Source organism: Gorilla gorilla, chromosome 6 (assembly GCF_029281585.2).
Source record: "Gorilla gorilla gorilla isolate KB3781 chromosome 6, NHGRI_mGorGor1-v2.1_pri, whole genome shotgun sequence".
In the NCBI taxonomy this organism is placed as follows: Eukaryota; Metazoa; Chordata; class Mammalia; order Primates; family Hominidae; genus Gorilla; species Gorilla gorilla.
Window position 1 is genome coordinate 37,869,933 of NC_073230.2, and position 18,205 is coordinate 37,888,137.

The following is an 18,205-nucleotide window of genomic DNA, read 5'->3' on the forward strand; positions in this document are numbered from 1 at the left end:
GCATAAGGAAGTTCTCAAAGCAGGAAAAAGAAGTAGACAAAGAGCACAGGTCAGTTCAAGTCAGCCTGGAAATCTCTCACGGAGCCCAGAAAAGGGGAAGAATGAGCTCCAAACTCCTGGCCAACACAGTCATCTCTCAATTGCTGAGTCCCGGGGGGATTTACTTCCACTAGGAAATCATTTCACTGGCCACTTCCCCCATCCCACCCAATGAAGGTAGATGAGGGCGGGGGCCCAGGGCAGGAGAGCACAGAATATGGAATCAGGCATTCTGGGCTGAATTCTAGCTTCTCTCGTAGTGACCTTGGGCAACCTTATTTCACTGGTCTGGGCCTCTGTCTACCTCTGTAAAACAGAGGTAATACCACTACTGTGCAGGGTTGCTGGAGGAATAAACAGAAACCACCCTGCGTTGTGCCTTGCACAGTCAGTGGTGGTGAGTAAACAGTCACTGGTGTTATTACTGTGACAAACGCTGGGATCTTACCAAATCTCTGTTATGCCAGTGTTGCTCTGTAACGCATCTGCCAGCTGGGCAGTCCCCTTAGCTGTGATCTGATTCTGGATAAGCCTGAAAGAAGAACATAACTTGTATAAAATCCATAATACTGGATCAAATTTGACCCCTTCGTAAGGGAGTTGCAAGGGTGTTTTGGGATAAGAGACAAGTTGGTCAGGGGAAGAACTGAGTCCATGTGACTTTGTATCTGGCTAAAAGTGTCTAGATAAGATCCACTAGAGTAAAGGATAGCTTGATATTTTTTAAATTTTCTGTTTGTTTTTATAGTGAACATAATGTAATACATGAACAGATGTGTGTGTTTGCATTTTTCACTGCAGAGGTGCATAATCAAAATATTTGGGGCCGGGTGCACTGGCTCACACCTGTAATCCCAGCACTTTGGGAGGCCGAGGTGGGTGGATCACGAGCTCAGGAGATCGATACCATCCTGGCCAACCTGTCTCTATTAAAAATACAAAAAAATTAGCTGGGCATGGTGGTGTGCGCCTGTACTCCCAGCTACTCAGGAGACTGAGGTAGGAGAATTGCTTGAACCGGGAGGTGGAGGTTGCATTGAGCCAAGATCGTGCCACTGCACTCCAGCCTGGGTGACAGAGTGAGACTCCATTTATATTTTTATATATATTTGGGAGACCACCAATCTGAACAACAAATTGTAAGAAACACACCATGGGACAGGAAGTCTGACGTCTCCTTCCAGGTAGCTAGGGAAAGGCAAGGCAGGTTTTAAAGTTAACAGGCTACCAACATGCAAGAGGGAGGGAGGAGAAACAGTTATGCTGCCATGAAATAGTTCTCATGAATAGCTCTCATGGGGCTCAGTGGAAAAGCTTTAATAATGGGGCCTCTGAGAATGCACCCCATTGTTCTGGGTAGCAGTGATTCAAATGAAACAAAGTTTTCAGCTATCGCTAGGAAGCCAGGCCTCTCCTGAAATGCTCCCTTGGGCAGCTATGCTTCTAACCCAACCAGGAAATAAATGCATCAAGAGGCTGTGGTGTCTCCGCTTCATCACAGAGTCATTCCCTGCTCCTGGCTGTCTGTAGAATAGGCTCCTGCTAAACATGACCCTTAGAAATCCTGGCACTGACCCAAGAAGGAAGCCCTTACCAGGAAGACGAGGGCCCTATGCTGTCATGAGTGAAGAGGACTCCCTCGTGAGAGGCAGTATTGCAGAGCGGCTGCAGCTCCTCTTAAACCCTCCCTCCCCACTTTTCAGCTACAGAACCTTGAAGAAATAAACGTATCTGTCTGTGCCTCAGTTGTGTCATCTGTAAACTGAGAATAACTATAAGAGTGCCCCCCATCCACTGGGTGTATGAGATTTCAAGAGGAGGGTATTAGGCACAGTGTCTAGGGGAAGGGAGCTCTTGTCACTGTTACTGCCCAAGCACACAGGACCACTGGTGGCTGGGCTGCAGCCAGGATCTGGTGCTCCCAGCCATACCCCACAAGGGCTAGGGCCCCTGGGTTCAATGGCAGAGGTAATGACCTTCCCTTTCAAAAGGGACAAAAATAGAACCAGGAAGTGGGCACCAAGTTCTGTATTCAGTTACACTCTGCTGTTTTCTAGTCACCACTTAGGCTTTTTTGAAGGCAGGGAAGGCAGCCTCCAACCAAGATGTGGCAGGAGGCCAGGAAGGAGAGCACCTAATGCCCCTAAAAAGCCTGCAGTGTCCAGGCACATCCACCCACTCGGGCTGCCTTCACTAGGGCCAGTGCAGGTTGGGAATGCACAAAGCAGCCAAGACTCTCTTTCTGGCCCTGTCCTAGCTCTGCTCTCCCTGGAGAGGCTGGCCTGCACTTAGGGAATGGGATCAAATAATTCTGCAGGCTAAAAAGCAAAGAAAAAACAATATGTAGCAGAGTCTAGTCTTTTTGCAGAAATTGACAAGGTGAGTTTGAATTCATAAGAAATGCAAAGAACCCAGAATGGTCTAAACAATCTTGAGAAAGAAGAACAAAGTAGAACTCATACCTCCTGATTTCAAAATGTACTACAAAGCTACAGCAATGGTCCTGGCATAGGAGATACATATAAATCAATGGGCCAGAACAGAGAATTCAGAAATAAACCCATACGTTTATGGTCAATTGATTTTTGACAAGGGTGTCAAGGCCACTCAATAGGAAAAGATAATCTGTTCAACACGTGGTGCTGCCAGGACAGCTGGATATCCACGTGCAAGAGAATGAGGTTAACCCTCACTTTACACTATACAAAAATTAACTCAAAATGGATTGCAGACCTATATGTGAGGGGAAACAACTATAACGCTTAACAGAAAACTTAGGTGGAGTTCTTTGTGATCTTGGATTAGGCAATCATTTCTTAGATAAGACACTGAAAGCACAAGCAACCAAAGAAAAAAATAGATAAATTGGACTTCATCAAAATTAAAAACTATTGGCCAGGTGTAGTGGCTTTTCGCCTGTAATCCCAGCACTTTGGGAGGCTGAGGCAGGTGGATCACCTGAGGTCAGGAGTTCAAGACCAGCCTGGGCCTAAATGATGAAACCCCATCTCTACTAAAAATACAAAATGAGACAGGCATGGTGGCTCACGCCTGTAATCCCAACTACTCAGGAGGCTGAGGCAGAAGAATCGCTTGAAGCCAGGAGGTGGAGGTTGCAGAGAGCTGAGATCATGCCACTGCACTCCTGCCTGGGTGACAAAGCAAGACTCCATCTCAAAAAAAAACAAAAATTAAAAACTGTTGTCCTTTAAAGGTCACTATCAAGAAAGAGGAAAAACTCCACAGAAAGAAAATACTTGCAAAACCTGTATCTAGTAAAGGTCTAGCACCCAGAATATATAGAGAACCCCTATAACTCAGCATTAGAAGACAAACCCAATTTTAAAATGGGCAAAGGATATGGAGACATTTCTCCAAAGAAGCTATACAGACTCCCAGTAGGCACATAAAAAGACATTCAACATTGTTGTCATCAGGGAAATGCAAATCAAAACCACAATATTACTTCACATCCACTAGTATAACTAGATTTTAAAAGATGGACAATAATAAGTGTTGGTGAAGTTGTGGAGAAATTGGAACCCACATACATTGCTGGTGAGAATGTAAAATAGTACATCCACTTTAGAAAACAGTTTGGTGGCTCCTCAAAAAGTTACAGAATTGCCATATGACCCAGAAATTCTATTCCCAGGTATATTCCCAAAAGAGATGAAAACATATGTTCACCCAAAAGCATGAACAGGAGTGTTCACAGTAGCATTACGCATAATAGTCAAAAAGTAGAAACAACCCAAATGTCCCATCAACTGATTAATAAACTGCAAAATTTCCTTAGAGTGAATTATCATTTAGCCATAAAAAGGAATGAAGCATGCTAGAACACAGAGACAAAAGGTCACATATTGCTTGATTCCATTTATATGAAATGCCCAGAGTAGGCAAATCCATAGAGACAGAAAGCGGATTAGTGGTTGCCAGGGTCTGGGGAGGAGAAGGATAGGGAGTGACTGCTTAATGGATACCAGGGCTTTTTGGAGTGGGGAGGAGGAGTGAAAATGTTCTAGAATTAGGTGGTGATGGTTGCACTAAAAGCCTCTGAATTGTATACTTTAAGAGAGTGAATTTTACAGTATGTAAATTTTATCTCAAAAAATACTTGAAAAGTAGCACAGTCTGAAATTCTAAGGCTCTCTGAGTTACCATAAATGCTTTAACGTCTGGTTGACTTTCAACATTTCTGCCAAACTCTCTGCCACTTCATCGTTGAGTTCATTTTGGGTCAGCCTAAGGAAAAAAAAAGGAAGTATTTACTCAAGAGAGCCTACTTGGCAGACATTGTTTTAGAGTTCACAGGAGTGGGGGCTCAGCCCAAGGCTCTCCAGCTATGCAGATGATCACTTGCTGAGAACCCAGAAAACAGCCAGGCTCCAAGCCCAGCCTGTCAGCCCCACAGAAGGTCAATGGGACACATTTCTAATGCAAATCCTGTACCTGGGCTCCTATTTCTTAGCCCAGCTACCTGTAGAGGAGCCCACCCTCCCTCCCCACCTTTGCTGAATCCTCAGATTTCACAGAAGATGGGGGCCCATGGAAAACAAAGGGCCAATGCCTGCTTCTCAGTTCTCCTCTAGTCCCAAGGTCCCTTGAACACCACTGACAGTGTGTTATCCAAGTTAGTTTGAAGACCTGAAACAGCCACTGACTGCACATTAAAATGCGTTCAGTACTTTGCTCTCAGTTAACTTGTGAGGGACCCAAGTTAAGTGACTGAAAGTTCAGGAAGTCTCTCAATGGTCCTTAGAACCAGAAGTGGTCTGGATAAAGCACCAAAGCTCCTCGGTGTAAACAGGGTAGGACCCACTTGTGCCAGTGGACGAAAGAAGCATTAGGAAGAAGAATAGAACAGAAAGAACATTTAAAAAAAAATAATTCCTTGAAGGGCAGTTTGGATGTGCCTGCCCAAATTTTTAATGTGTTTCATTTTAAGACAATTAGACTTCTAGAAATTTACCCTACAGTGTGCAAGGATATACACACAAAGCTTTATACATTGCAGCATGCATTGTGGTATTATCCTAATGTAAAATCTGAACAAATTTAGATCAGAAACAACTGATGAAATATATTGTGATATCTATTCAACGAGATGTTGTGCAGCTTGTAGGGAGAATGAGGTAGAATGAGGAGAGAGAAGAACACAGCGTTGACATCTGCTCCGGACTCAGCCTGAGCAGGTTTGTATCACCCACCAGCAGGGTGACCTCGGGCAACACGCTTAAGTTCTTTGGGTCTGAGTTTTCTCACTGGTGAACGTTAACAGTATAGATCGTATAGAGGGTTGTGAGGCTGAGTGAGTTAACACAGGGAAAAAGTGTAGAATAACACATGGCATGCAGTCAGCACTTGAGGGCTTCTAGGTGTTGACATTACTACTATCCATGTGATTTCACTCTCCATGGGGCACTTGGCCATGTCCGGAGGCATTTTTGATCCTCACCACTGGGAGGTACAGGGCAGAGATACGGCTAAACCTCCTATGGTGCACAGGACAGCCCTACCATAATAAAGAATCACTTGGACCAAAACGTCAACAGCATCAAGATTGAGAAACCCTAAAGGAGACATGTAAAATATGTGTAATCCGTGATTACAATATTTTTAGAGCCACTGGTTGAATGCTATTCTATTTTGCATATCTTTGAACATACACAGAACAAAAGGCTAGAAAGGAAAGGTTATTTTGGAAAACACGAAGGGAGGTACTTTCACTTCCTCCTTTTAGCAGGAACTTTAGGAGGTACTTTCATGTCCTCCTTTAGTGTCTTACATTTTTTCCAAAAAACATAAACTACTTTTCAAAATGTTAAACGATTTGTTGAGGGGAAGGAATTTAAAATGCACTTACTGGACAGCAGGCCTAATGTCAAAACTCTCTCATGAAGATGATATTGTCATTATTCTCAGTAACTAATTTAGCAAGATCAAATGAGCACTGAGCTCTAAGTAGATGATAGGGAGGGTGTAATACACCTCCCTCACTTAACCTGTAACGAATTTTTTTTTTTTTTTTTGTAGATAGAGGGTCTTGCTATATTGCCCAGGCTAGTCTCGAACTCTTGGACTCAAGCGATCCTCCCACCTCAGCCTTCCAAAGTACTGGGATTACAGATGTGAGTCACTGCTCCCAGCCACCTGTATGGAATTTACGATACAGAGATGTAAATACAAATAAAGCAAAATAAAACATTAAGTGGCCATAAAAAAGGGAACACCAACAAAAAAACACTCTCAGGAGGCCACATCCACTTAGTAAGTGCCCTGGAGTGCAGAGAGGGAGCGAGGACTGTGGGCTTCAGGTGACAAGTGACAGATGAGCTGGATGGAGCATAAAGGCCAAACCCTGATGTGAAGACCTGGGGAAGGAGGAGGCTGCCTGGGGGAAGGCAGGTGAAGAGGAGGAAGGGAGAAAATTTTGAGCCAAGTGTGTGGAAGTTGGCCTCTGCTAAGCACATCTGAAGGTATCCAAGGATACCTGGATAGCTTGCATGGCCAGCGTTCTGGTTCTCCTGGGGCCTAGAAGGCCAAGGCCTCAGATCCAGGCTCCTGGAGCCCACCTCCTCCTCCTGTACCTGTTTATGCTTGTAGAAGTGGCTATTCTCTTCTCTAGGAGGAAATTATCAACTTAACTGAAAGGCCTAGAGCCTTTCCAATTGGGAGACACCTTTTCTGTTAAGATTCCAGGCCATGTGCAGCCCCTGGGATAATTCCTGGGACCTAAACCCTCCAAAATGACTCTGTGCCAGGTGCAGTGGCTCACACCTGCAATCCCACGGCTTTGAGAAGCCAGGGCAGGAGAACTGCTTGAGCCCAGGAGTTCAAGACCAGCCTGGGTAACATAGCAAAACCCCATCTCTACAAAAAATTTTAAAATTAACTGGGTGTGGTGGTGCATGCCTATAGTCTCAGGACTCGGAAGGCCAAGGCGGGAGGTTCGAATGAGCCTGGGAGGTGGAGGCTGCAGTGAGCCGAGATCACACCAATGCACTCAAGCCTGGACGACAAAGCAAGACCCTATCGCAGAAAAACAAACAAACAAATGAAATGACTCGAGCTATTACCACAGTATTTCTAGAGACGTGTTCTGCTGCAGGGCCCTCGCAAGGCTCTTTCCTCCTTCTGTGGAGATGCCGTTGGACGCAAGACTAGGAAGGAACACGCTTGGGGTGAATTATTAAAGACACATCTACATTCAGTCTTAGCTTCAACATCAGAACAGCTGGGAAGCCTCTGCCTGGCTGTGGCCCCAGCCCAGGCTCACTCGGGGCAGGATGCAGAAGTGTTCAGCTGCAGCAGTAGTGCCCAGGCGCTGCTGCCCCAGAGCCCACACAGAGAGCACAAGGGCAAGCTGGACGGGAAATGGGTCATCAGCACAGCCTGCTCACACAACAGTGGGCTGGGGTCGGCACCTCAGGTTTCCGCACATGGGCAGGAGGCTGGGGAGGCCTGGCAAGCTGTCCTTCTAAAGGCTGGCCCCATCAAGGTACCCCATCTGCGAGACCTGGCAAAGTCTCTTCTGCTACTGTCCCCACCTTCTTGGACTCTTTTTCAGTGGTAGGAAGAACAGCAGCAGAGCCTTGGACATACCAAGGTCCCAAGATTTGGCCAGCAGCCTAAGCGGGGGCTGGGTAGGAGCATCCCCATTTATAGAGAGGAAGAGTCCCTCTTTTCCAGCATCATCCTGAGGACAAGGAAGGGGCAGGAATCTGCTGGCCAGCATCTTATTAAGTTTCATCTGCACTTAGGAAACCCTCCCTCTACCAGCAAGGGACATGCAGGGATGGCTGAGGGGCTGGAAATGTCCTCTGTCTTGATGGGGGTGGTGGTTGGCTGGTGTGGGACACATGCAGAATTCACTGAGCTGAATAAACACTTAAGGTGATTCCTCAGGGATCTAGAACCAGAAATACCATTTGACTCAGCAATCCCATTACTGGGCATTTACCCAAAGGATTATAAATCATTCTGCTATAAAGACACAAGCACATGTATGTTTATTGCAGCACTATTTACAACAGCAAAGACTTGGAACCAACCCAAATGCCCATCAATGATAGACTGGATAAAGAAAATGTGGCACATACACATTATGGAATACTATGCAACCATAAAAAAAAGAATGAGATCATGTCCTTTGCTGGCACATGGATGAAGCTGGAAACCATCATTCTCAGCAAACTAACACAGGAACAAAAAACCAAACACCGCATGTTCTCACTCGTAAGTGGGAGTTGAACAATGAGAACACATGGACAGAGGGAGGGGAACAACACACACCAGGGCCTGTTGGGGGGTGGGGGGCAAGGGGAGGGCAAGCATTAGGACAAATACCTAATGCACGCAGGGCTTAAAACCTAGATGACAGGTTGATAGGTGCAGCAAATCACCATGGCACGCGTTTGCCTATGTAACAAACCTGCACATCTTCTACATGTATCCCAGAACTTAAAGTTAAAAAAAAAGAAGAATGTGCTTTACTAGATGGCCTCTTATGCATCAAAGAAAGGTTTGACAAGAGTAAGGAAAATCACACATGCAAATTCCTCTTCTATTAGGAGCATGAATCACCCTTCCCCAGCAAACCTAGAGCAGCTGGGAGGGATCAGGTTGGCCCCCAGAGATAGCAGGGCCACAGTTACCTCAGGGTGGTCAAGCTGGGGTGGTTCCGCAGAGCCTCTGCGAAGGCTTTTGCTCCTTCATCCCCAACTTGATTGCCCCACATCCTGAGGGAGGAGACAAGATAGTGAATGTTAGCTCCCCCAGAAACAGCCATGCTCACCGCTCCTTTTTTGCCAATGGCCACAGCTCATTTCCTACCCAACAGGCAGATGTTTGTGCCCAGTCCCTGGATCTGTGGCCTGGACACTAATTCCTCACACTGGTCTCTGAATGGGCTGCTCTGGATTTCAAATTCAAGGGGTGATGCAAGATCGAAGAGCAGGGGAAGCCTTGGGAACAGAGGCCATTGGCAAGTGGCACACTTAGAGACCGAGCCTCACCACGAGCTTTGGAGAGCTGTCAGCCCAGGAGCCTGAGCTCATGAGAGAAAGCACCTGCATGTCTCCTGTGGAGCACAGAGGTGCGCAGAGTCCTGGAGGGAAGGCCGTGTGCAGGTGCTGGGTTCCCAGCATCTGTTCAACTCTGGGCAGGGTCAGAGACGTTCCTGAAGACACAGTCTTCCAGGAGACAAAGAGCAGGAAGTACCTTCAGAAACCCCATCAGCAATGTTCCTGTCATATAAAGAGGACGTTACCCAACCAAGCTCTGTGGCTGTGGCCATCTTGGTGGACAGGTGCGGCGATAAAGCTGTATTCTGTCCCCTACAGCAGATCCGGAGAGTCTGGCTAAAACAGTCTGCGTGGTAAGATGGTGGACTCCTGACCTGGCTCTGCCATCTGCTACCTGTGTGAACTTTGGGAAATTATGTAGTCTCTTGGACCTCGGTTGCCCCATCTATAAAATGGGGATAATTAGAGCATTCCGTCATGCAGTTGTTGTGAGGATTCATTGAGTTAACAGATGCAAAGCACTTAGAACCGTGTGTGGCTCACACAAAGCGTTGGCTGTTCCTAATAGGATCAGCACACACTGTCCACACACAACAAAACAAGTTCGTGTGGCCCACTCACAACACAATGGCAGCTGCCTCAACAACACGTTCACACCAAGCAAACTACCTGCTTACACCATTCCAGGTATGGCTTGCTGGAACCCAGAATAAGAGTTTTCAGTGTTTTGCTTACATATATGTATTTACTATACAATTGAATGGCATCACATTTTTAATAAAGTGGAAAGCTACTCAAGGCATGAGATTAAGTGAAAAAGGAAGGATACATATAGTCTCACCCCTACTATAGTATAGATAATATAGTCTCACCCCTACTATATTTTTTAAAAGTAGTACAAAGAGAGAGAAGGAAGAGAAAGTGAGAGAGCTTAACTGAGCTTAAATGTTAACAAGAATTATTTTCTGAGAAGATAATTTTTATTATTTTTCACAGTTTCCAAATAAAATTACCTGTGTTCCTTTTGTAATCCAATAAAAATTATAATGAAACAAAAAGCTTTAAAAAGCCTCAAGAATCAAAACCACAATGAGACAGGACCTCACACTCATTAGGATGGGTACTGTCAAAAAGAGAAAATAGCAAGTGTCGGCAAGGATGTGGAGAAACTAGAATGAACTGTTGGTGGGAACATAAAATGGTGCTGCTGACGTGGAAAACAGTATGATGATTCTTCAAAAAATTAAAAATTACCATGTGATCCAGCAATCCCACTGCTGGATATATACCCAAAAGAATTGAAGGCAGTCCTTGAAGAGACATTTGTATGCCCATGTGCACAGCAGCATTATTCACAATAGCCAAAGCATAGAAGCAAGCCAGTGTCTGTTCTTGGATGAATGAGTAAACAAAATGCGGCATAGCCATGCAATGGAGTATTACTCAGCCTTAAAAAAGAAGGAAATCCTGGCGGGGCACAGTGGCTCACGCCTATAATCCCGACACTTTGGGAGACCGAGGTGGGTGGATCATTTGAGGTCAGGAGTTTGAGACCAGCCTGGCCAACATGGTGAAACCCCGCCTCTACTAAAAATACAAAAATTAGCTGGGATTGGTGGCGGGTGCCTATAATCCCAGCTACTCGTGTGGCTGAGGCGAGAGAATCGCTTGAACCCAGAAGGCAGAGGTTGCAGTGAGCCGAGATCATGCCACTGCACTCCAGCCTGGGCAACAGAGCGAGACTCTGTCAAAAAAAAAAAAAAAAAAAGGAAATCCTGTCCCATGCTTCCATGTGGACGAACCTTGAGGACATGATGCTAGTGAAATCAGCCATCCCCAAAAGGCAAATACTGTATGATTCCACTTATATGAGATATAGTAGTCAAAACCATAGAGAGAGTAAGTAGCAGGGTGGCTGCAAGGGGCAGGGGAGAGGGGGACCGGGGAGTTATTGCTTAATGGGCACAGTTTCAGTTTTGCAGCATGGTGAAAGCTCTCCACTATCTCTCCCTGACAGCGAGCCCCAGTGGTCCTTCTGGTGTACTGATGTATGAAAAGAACAGCAGGGGCCCCCTCCACACACAGCAGGTTGTACCACATACATCCGTCCCCTTCTACTCACCCAACCTCAGAGATTGATTTGCTGTTCTTCACAGCCAGGGCGAGATACTTCCCTCCTTCACTCGTTATTTTGTTTTTTCCCAGTCTGCAGAGAGAGTCACACACAGTCAGCCTCCAGCTATGCAGGGGCTCCAATGTGGGTCACCCTCCTCCCCAGCACAGAGCCCCTTCCAGTCCCATCTTGGGAACCGTACACTTTCTTCTGGGATCCACAAGAGCCATGGCCTGGGCCTCCTGTCAGGGAGGGACCTGAAGCCCTGGGGACAGTCAGTCAGGGTTCCTCTCCAGGAGATGGTCCACAGTCTCTGCAGAAGCTCAGGGACCTGAGCCCTCCCTGAGGTCCTCTAAGTGACCTCAGCAGCATCACTGACTTCCGTCGGGAGACCTGGGAGGTCCCACTTTGACTGCCAAGGGTCAAGGTATGTGGCCACTGTCAGGGCAGGACCAGAGGCTCCAAGCCTGGCGCACTGTCACCCCCTGCGCAGGGCACACCTACAGCAGGGCAAGGGCCCAAGCTCTTCCTTGCAACCAGACAGGAAACTCCCTTGGGGCAAAAAGACCACCAGAAAGGGTGAGAGTTAGTCTTTTCTTCGGGCTAGTAGTTAATGAAATCAAAATGCCAACCTTTCCCCCTACCAATAACAGGAGGCCCTTCCAGAATCCAAGCCTCACAGATCACACAGAGGTATCTTTACTTGACCAACATGGCCCTGGGACAAGTGGAAGGCTTTAGGATGAAAGCTCTTTACTGTGACATTTAATCTTTGAACAACAGAAGGGGGTGATCAAGAGAATATACTAAGGAACCTGGTGCCTACCCCACTTACTTAAGATGCGTGAGGCCTTTGCATTCATCCAGGATTTTGGTGACGTACCTGGCTCCGACATCGGTGATCTGGTTGTTGTATAAACTTCAAGAGAAAGCACAGCCATGAGACTTTCTGGCTCCTGATGTCATTTTAATAGCCCCTGTTTTTTGAAGCATATAGTGTCTACTGATTTCCAAAGTCTGGGTTGAAAGGGGAACACACAGGCACCAGAGTTTAGGGCTCTGAGGTCTCACAGCTCAGGTTCAAAACCAGCTCCACTACTTTCCCCAGCTTTATGGCCTGAGACAAGTCACCTTACCTCTCTGTGCCTCAGTTTCTCCATCTGTAATACAGAGGTAATGATGATAGCCCCCTTGCAGGGTGGTTATGAGGATCTTAGGACATAACACAAAGCCCTGGTGCATGAGTGCTCGGTGACTGGCAGGTGATGGGTATTTACAACTAAGATTACATTCAGCATCTTGAGAAGAAAAGATTCTGAATATTGAAACTTCTCGATGTCTACCTTTCAGCCATCTCACTGCTCAATGCCAATTCAATAGTACAGCAGATGGAAGTTGAAAGGCAGCTAAGCTCAGGCTTCCAGGGTTCCACAGCCACACAGAGCCCTGGAGCCGAGTGTGGCCCAGGGTCATTTGCGTCCATGTCCTCATTAACATCGAAGGCCACTGAGGCCCCAAGAAACTGAACAACTGCTCCAGCTTGCAGAGCCACCAGTGGTGTGGGGCTGGCCCGCAATCCCTTCTCTCAGACTCCAAAACCTCAAAGGCTCTGAATGCCCAAAGTTTCTCACAATTCTTTTGGCAACTGATGTGGAGCTACTTATAGTCTTTCTTACCACACTTGGTTTGACTGTTTCATACATTCTGCGGGAGAAATATGAAAGTGTTTGAAAATGGGGCACTGCCTTAGACCCCTGCGGCCACGTCATGCCATAGCATGCACTCAGAATCCCCATTCGGGTCTTGCCCCAAAGGCTCTGGATGAGGGATTATGGACCCAAAATAGTCCAGACTAATATGTAAACGGGATTCTAGCATTTATTAAATATATCCCCTTATATTCTCGTTGCATCCCCCAATAACCAGTTGTAAGCCTACTTGCCTATACTGGGATCCCAGTTTTACAGGTGAGGAGGCTGAGGCTCAGCAAGACTTCATGACTGGCCGAGCCACAAAGAGAACCCAGGACTCTCAACTCCTGGGCCAGTGTTCTTCCCAGCCCTGGGCCATCCGTGCCGATCATCCAGGGACCTACAGGAATGTGAATTCCCTGCAGCTCTGTATTATTACTAGGTAGTTGGCCCAGTATTCTGGAGAAAGACATACCCCAAATAGGTCACAATTTTGTATTTGGTCAGCTCTTCACTTAGCACCTTTACCCCACCGTCAGTGATCTGGTTTACGCTGAGTCTGAAATAAAACAGCAAAAAAATTACGAGTCAGGGCAGGCACTCATTATGAAGGACCATTAATCTTACAAAGATCCAGAAGCCTTCAGGCCCTGGAGTTTTCTCAGGTATAGACGCCCCTGGAGAATGGCCGCAGCAATCAGCCAAATAAATAGCCCCTTACAAAGCCTGGCCAACGTGGGGCCGCCAGACCCATCCTGCACCAGCCCATGAGCGAGGCTGCAGCACAGCCCCTGGCTCCTCACACGACCATGAAGGACACAGGGAGGACGTGTGAGGCCTGCCACCTCTGACATCCACCCTTTGCGTGTGACCTATGTGTCAGCCAGACCCTGTACCTGGTTCTTGTATGGTGGAGGGCATGGGTTTGGAAACGTCAGGGGCTGCTTTTAGTGGTTGTGACTGGAGGAGGGAGTGCCCCGTCATCTTGCAGGCAGGGCCAATGATGTTAGGTGTCCTGCAAAATGCTGGACAGGTCTCACAAGAACTGTTATACCCAAAATGCCAACAGCTTCCCCCATCCAGAAACACATGGGCTAACCCTGATTTGTCACTGGAAAAGGCTGTGAGTCCCACTGTCAAAGGAGACTGCTCATGTCATTCTGTAAAGTGTCAGACAGCAAATATTTTAGGCTCTGTGAGCCACGTGGTCTCTGTCACAGCTACTCAGCTGTGTAGTGTGAAGCAGCCAGTAAGTAAATAAATGGGTACGGCTGTGTTCCAATAAAACTTTACTTAGAAACACAAGCCTTGGGCCCAATTAGACCCACAAGCTGACCTTGATAACAAGTAAAAGGCTGAACAATTAAAAGCTTGATTTTTAGGCCACATCAAAATGATCAAGTCAGACACTCTGGACCCTTCCCCTCAAGAGTCCCCAGCTTGGTGCTGGGAAATAGCGTGTATGTACATGGCACGGCCAGCCCAAGAAGCACAGGCTACTAGACATTCCCAATATCTATACTTTCTTAGCAATAGATTCCCCCATCTTTTAGCTGGGCCCATCTCATTAAGTTCTGCCCACACCATTAAGTTCTGAAATCTAAGCAGCAATATAATTAGTAATAGCCAGAAGTGTTCTTAAAAGATTGAGGCATGCCCTCCATCTTTGCCCTTCCTTCTTACTGATAGCTAGAGTGTCTACTAGATGGCTGGAGTTTGAGCAGCCCTCTTGGGCCAAGATGGGAAAGCCGGGTAGTGAGGTTAGCAGAACAGGAAGGCAGAAGAGAGCCTGGGCTCCGGAGGGTCATGGAGACTCCATACCAGTCCTGAACTACCTATCTCTAGACTTTTACATGAGAGAAATAAGCTTGTAACTCACCAATATTTGGGGTTTTCTCTCTCAGCTAAAACTAATCCTAACTGATGCAGCCAGAGAACTGAGTGTGCTTCCCGTGGTTACCCATATCCTCTGCTTTCCTACAAGCTGTTTTTTCTTGCACTGGTGTTTAGGAGAGCTTCACCTGGGGACAGCAGGAAGGGCAGGGCCACCACACTGGTGTGGAGTTTCCCATTGAAAAGATGGACAGAGGGGTCGGGTACGGCGGCTCGTGCCTGTAACCCCAACATTCTGGAGGGCCGAGGTGGGCGGATCACCTGAGGTCAGGAGTTCAAGACCAGCCTGGCCAACATGGGGAAACCCCGTCCTATTAAAAATACAAAAAACTTAGCCGGACATGGTGGCGTGTGCCTGTAATCCCAGCTACTCAGGAGGCTGAGGCAAGAGAATCGCTTGAACCCAGGAGGCGGAGGTTGCAGTGAGCTGAGATCATGCCACTGCACTCCAGCCTGGGCAACAGAGCGGGACTCCATTTGGGGGAGAAAAAAAAAAGATGGACAGAGGGTGGCACTGAGTGTGAGACTGCCTGGGGCTACAGAGGGAGAGTCACTGGCTGAGAGTACAGAGAACAGACTCCAGGTTTTCCAATTCCCAGGCTAGGGCAGCCTTCGGCCCCCTGCACCCCATGTCCCCATGCAATTATTTATACTCTGACACTGGTGTGACAGGCACTGGGAGTCAGTTCCAAATCCCTACTGCTTTTTAGAAATGCGTGAGTCAAGTAATGGCAAATTTAACCCCCTGTAGAGATTTACAAGGTTTATTTTACATAGGAAATGCTAATAGAAGAAAACAGACTGGCCTCTGTTTCCCGTAAACTATGGAACAGGAAAACAACCACGAGTCAGCATTTTAACTGAGGTCTCTAGCAGTGTGAAGGGCTGCTAGCTTTGATCACAGAAAGTCACCAGTGCCAACTGGCACAAGGTCTGCTTTCTCTGCAGTAATAAAAGCTCCCATATTCCAGAAACTTTTTGAGGGCTATCTCGGAGCCTTACATTAATCTTAAAAGGAAGGTTCTTTATGCATTCTGGCACTGCTATGTCTGAGCTGTGTGACCTAAAGCAAGCTATTAACTTCTCTGTGCCTCCACTTCCTTATCTGCCAAAATAGAGACAATAACAGTACCTAAGTTATAGGGTTGTAAAGAACATTCCATTAGGTAATATTTGTAATGCACTTCACCCATTCTCAATTAACATTGGTCCTTGTGGCCATAATTGATAGGATTATGAGCATCTTCTTTTTCCAGATGAGGGCGTGGAGGCTCTGAGAGTTAAGCACTTTGTTCAAGGGCACCCAGCTGTGGCTGATCCAGGTCCACCTGCCTCGAAGCTTTGCACCTTGCCCTCTGCCCTGCTAAGAAAGAAAAGGTCTGGACATTCCAAGGGCCATGGTCATGAGTCCTGGGGGATCCTGGTCCATGATGACAATCCTGATGCCCTCCGAGCCTGGCCCGCCCGGCCCACCTGTTGCTCCCCTTGCCTGGCAGCCTCACCTGAGAACAGTGAGGCGGCTGAAGCAGGGCTGCAGCTCCCGCACGCCGTAGTCGTTGAGATTGTTGTTGTCTAGGTCTAGGGCCAGCCGCTTGGGGAAGTGATGCAGGACGAAGGAGAGGGCGCTGCAGTCGGCCGAGCAGGCGTTGCAGTAGGTCAGCTTGAGGTAGTTGGCGCAGATGCCCCTGGCCGCCAGCTGCCCCACCTTCTGGCTCTGTGTCTCGTAGATGCAGCGCAGCATCCAGATGAACGTGGGCATGGCCTGCACCTGGTTGAAGCTTTCGACCTGAACGCGGGGCAGGCTCTTCAGGTAGCCCCGCAGGCTGGAAAACAGGTGTGCCCACAGGGCCTTGCGCTTCCTCCTCAGGGCCGCCGCGGGCACCAGGTGCCGCAGGAGTTTCTGTTTGGCTTTGGACAACAGCCCGCACAGGAAGAGGTTGGTGAACTGGAAGTGATCCTTGTTCTTGAAGAGGTCTTCCCGCGCCGGACCACTGCCCTGCAGGCACTGGAACGGGAGGAAGGGAGGATAGCAGGACGTGGTCGCTGCCCCCGCAGGGGGCATCCATTCCTGGAAGAACCTGAGCAGCTCCTGAGTGCCCACCCTGTCGTCCAGCACGAGGAAGAAGGCTGTAAAGAAGGCCTGGAGGGTGAGGTGGAAAAACTCATAGGACTGCTGGTCACCCCCGGGGCCCAGCTCTGGCAAAGCCCGCAGGAAGCCCAGCTGCATGTCTCTCTCCTGCAGCCCGGAGGCCTGCACCTCCTCCTGGGTGAAGACAAAGAGGCTCTTCTCCATGCCCCGGTGGGCCACCTGCCCCAGCGAGCACAGAGTGTCCCGGCCGGCGTGGAGGGTCTCCACTGGGCTGCGTGTGTTCCGCTGCACCAGGCTGCTGGGCTGCATCCTGTTCAGATGGACCTCGGTGACCAGGAGGAAGACATCTGTCAGGGTCATCGTGCAGTCGGGCAGCTGTGGTGAGCCTTCAAAGGCAGCACGGAAGTGCTGGAAGCACCGGAAGATGATCCAGCAGAAGAGGGGCACAGAGCACAGGCTGCAGAGGTTGGGGTTGGCCTCCAGCTGGCTCAGCAGGCGGTCCTGCAGGGCCCGCTCGGGGAACATCCTCCTGGCATAGGCGCGCAGGTGGCTGGGGGAGAAGCCCCGGAGAAGCACCTTCTTCCGCAGGAACTGGCGCGGGACCTCGATGCCTGTGCGGGCCGTGAGCAGCTTGCTAGCCCCCTTGAGCAGCTTCCCACTGAGCAGGTTGGCCAGCAAGACCAGGGGGTGGGCAGGCTCCCAGGGGCAGGAGCTGTCAGGCACACGGCTCAGGTCCAAGTCCGAGTGCAGCTCGTCCAGGCCATCGAAGGTGAAGAGGGCCACATGGGGGAAGCGCAGCAGGAAGGCAAACACCTCCTCGGGGTCCCGCTCTGGGTAGCAGTAGTGCTTGAAGAGCAGGTCCTGTAGACACAGCCTGTCACTTTCCTTGAAGCAGCTGAACATGCGGCAGCGAAAGTGGAAGAAGAATTTGACCCCTGTGTCTAGCCGGCCCGTGGCCCAGAGGCTCTGCAGCCGCTGCAGCAGCATGGACTTGCCCACCCCAGCATCACCCAGGATGAAGATGGTCTCACCCTGCTCATTGAGGATGCCGGTGGTGTGGTCCAGGAGGCAGGCCAGGCTGTTCAGGCTGCCCAGGCTCTCATTGCTGAAGCCAACCAGCTCCATGATGGTGTCCATGTAGATCTCCTCCAGCAGCAGCTCCTCCTTCTGGGCATAGCACAGCACGAACTTGGAGTCACGGCCCAGATGGTGTCGCAGCTGCTGGGTATACCTGCTCACTGGAGGGAGGGGTGGCAGGGCACAGCAGCAGGGTGAGGAGAGAGGCAGAAACAGCATCAAACAGGGAGGTCTCAAAGAGGAGAGGCAAGTGCATAAACAAAATTCACAACCT

At 48.6% G+C, this 18,205-nt stretch overlaps 1 protein-coding gene across 12 annotated transcripts in view; it reads right to left on the reverse strand.

The window, feature by feature from the left end:
• Window positions 1–18,205, reverse strand: part of NOD1 (nucleotide binding oligomerization domain containing 1) — a 56,245-nt gene that overhangs the window by 4,382 nt on the left and 33,658 nt on the right. For 6 of the 12 annotated variants that reach the window (XM_055347271.1, XM_019031606.4, XM_055347280.2 and 3 more), the window contains 8 exons: window positions 16,268–18,092; window positions 13,348–13,431; window positions 12,017–12,100; window positions 11,191–11,274; window positions 8,700–8,783; window positions 7,122–7,205; window positions 4,204–4,287; window positions 488–571 (listed from right to left, as the gene is read on the reverse strand). In XM_055347271.1, coding sequence (XP_055203246.1) covers window positions 488–571; window positions 4,204–4,287; window positions 7,122–7,205; window positions 8,700–8,783; window positions 11,191–11,274; window positions 12,017–12,100; window positions 13,348–13,431; window positions 16,268–18,092 — 2,413 coding nt within the window. Of the gene's footprint in view, window positions 1–487; window positions 572–4,203; window positions 4,288–7,121; window positions 7,206–8,699; window positions 8,784–8,851; window positions 9,291–11,190; window positions 11,275–11,383; window positions 11,734–12,016; window positions 12,101–13,347; window positions 13,432–16,267; window positions 18,093–18,205 lie in introns of those variants that run through there. The other 6 variants (XM_055347274.2, XM_055347273.2, XM_031013138.3 and 3 more) reach the window with 5 other exon arrangements.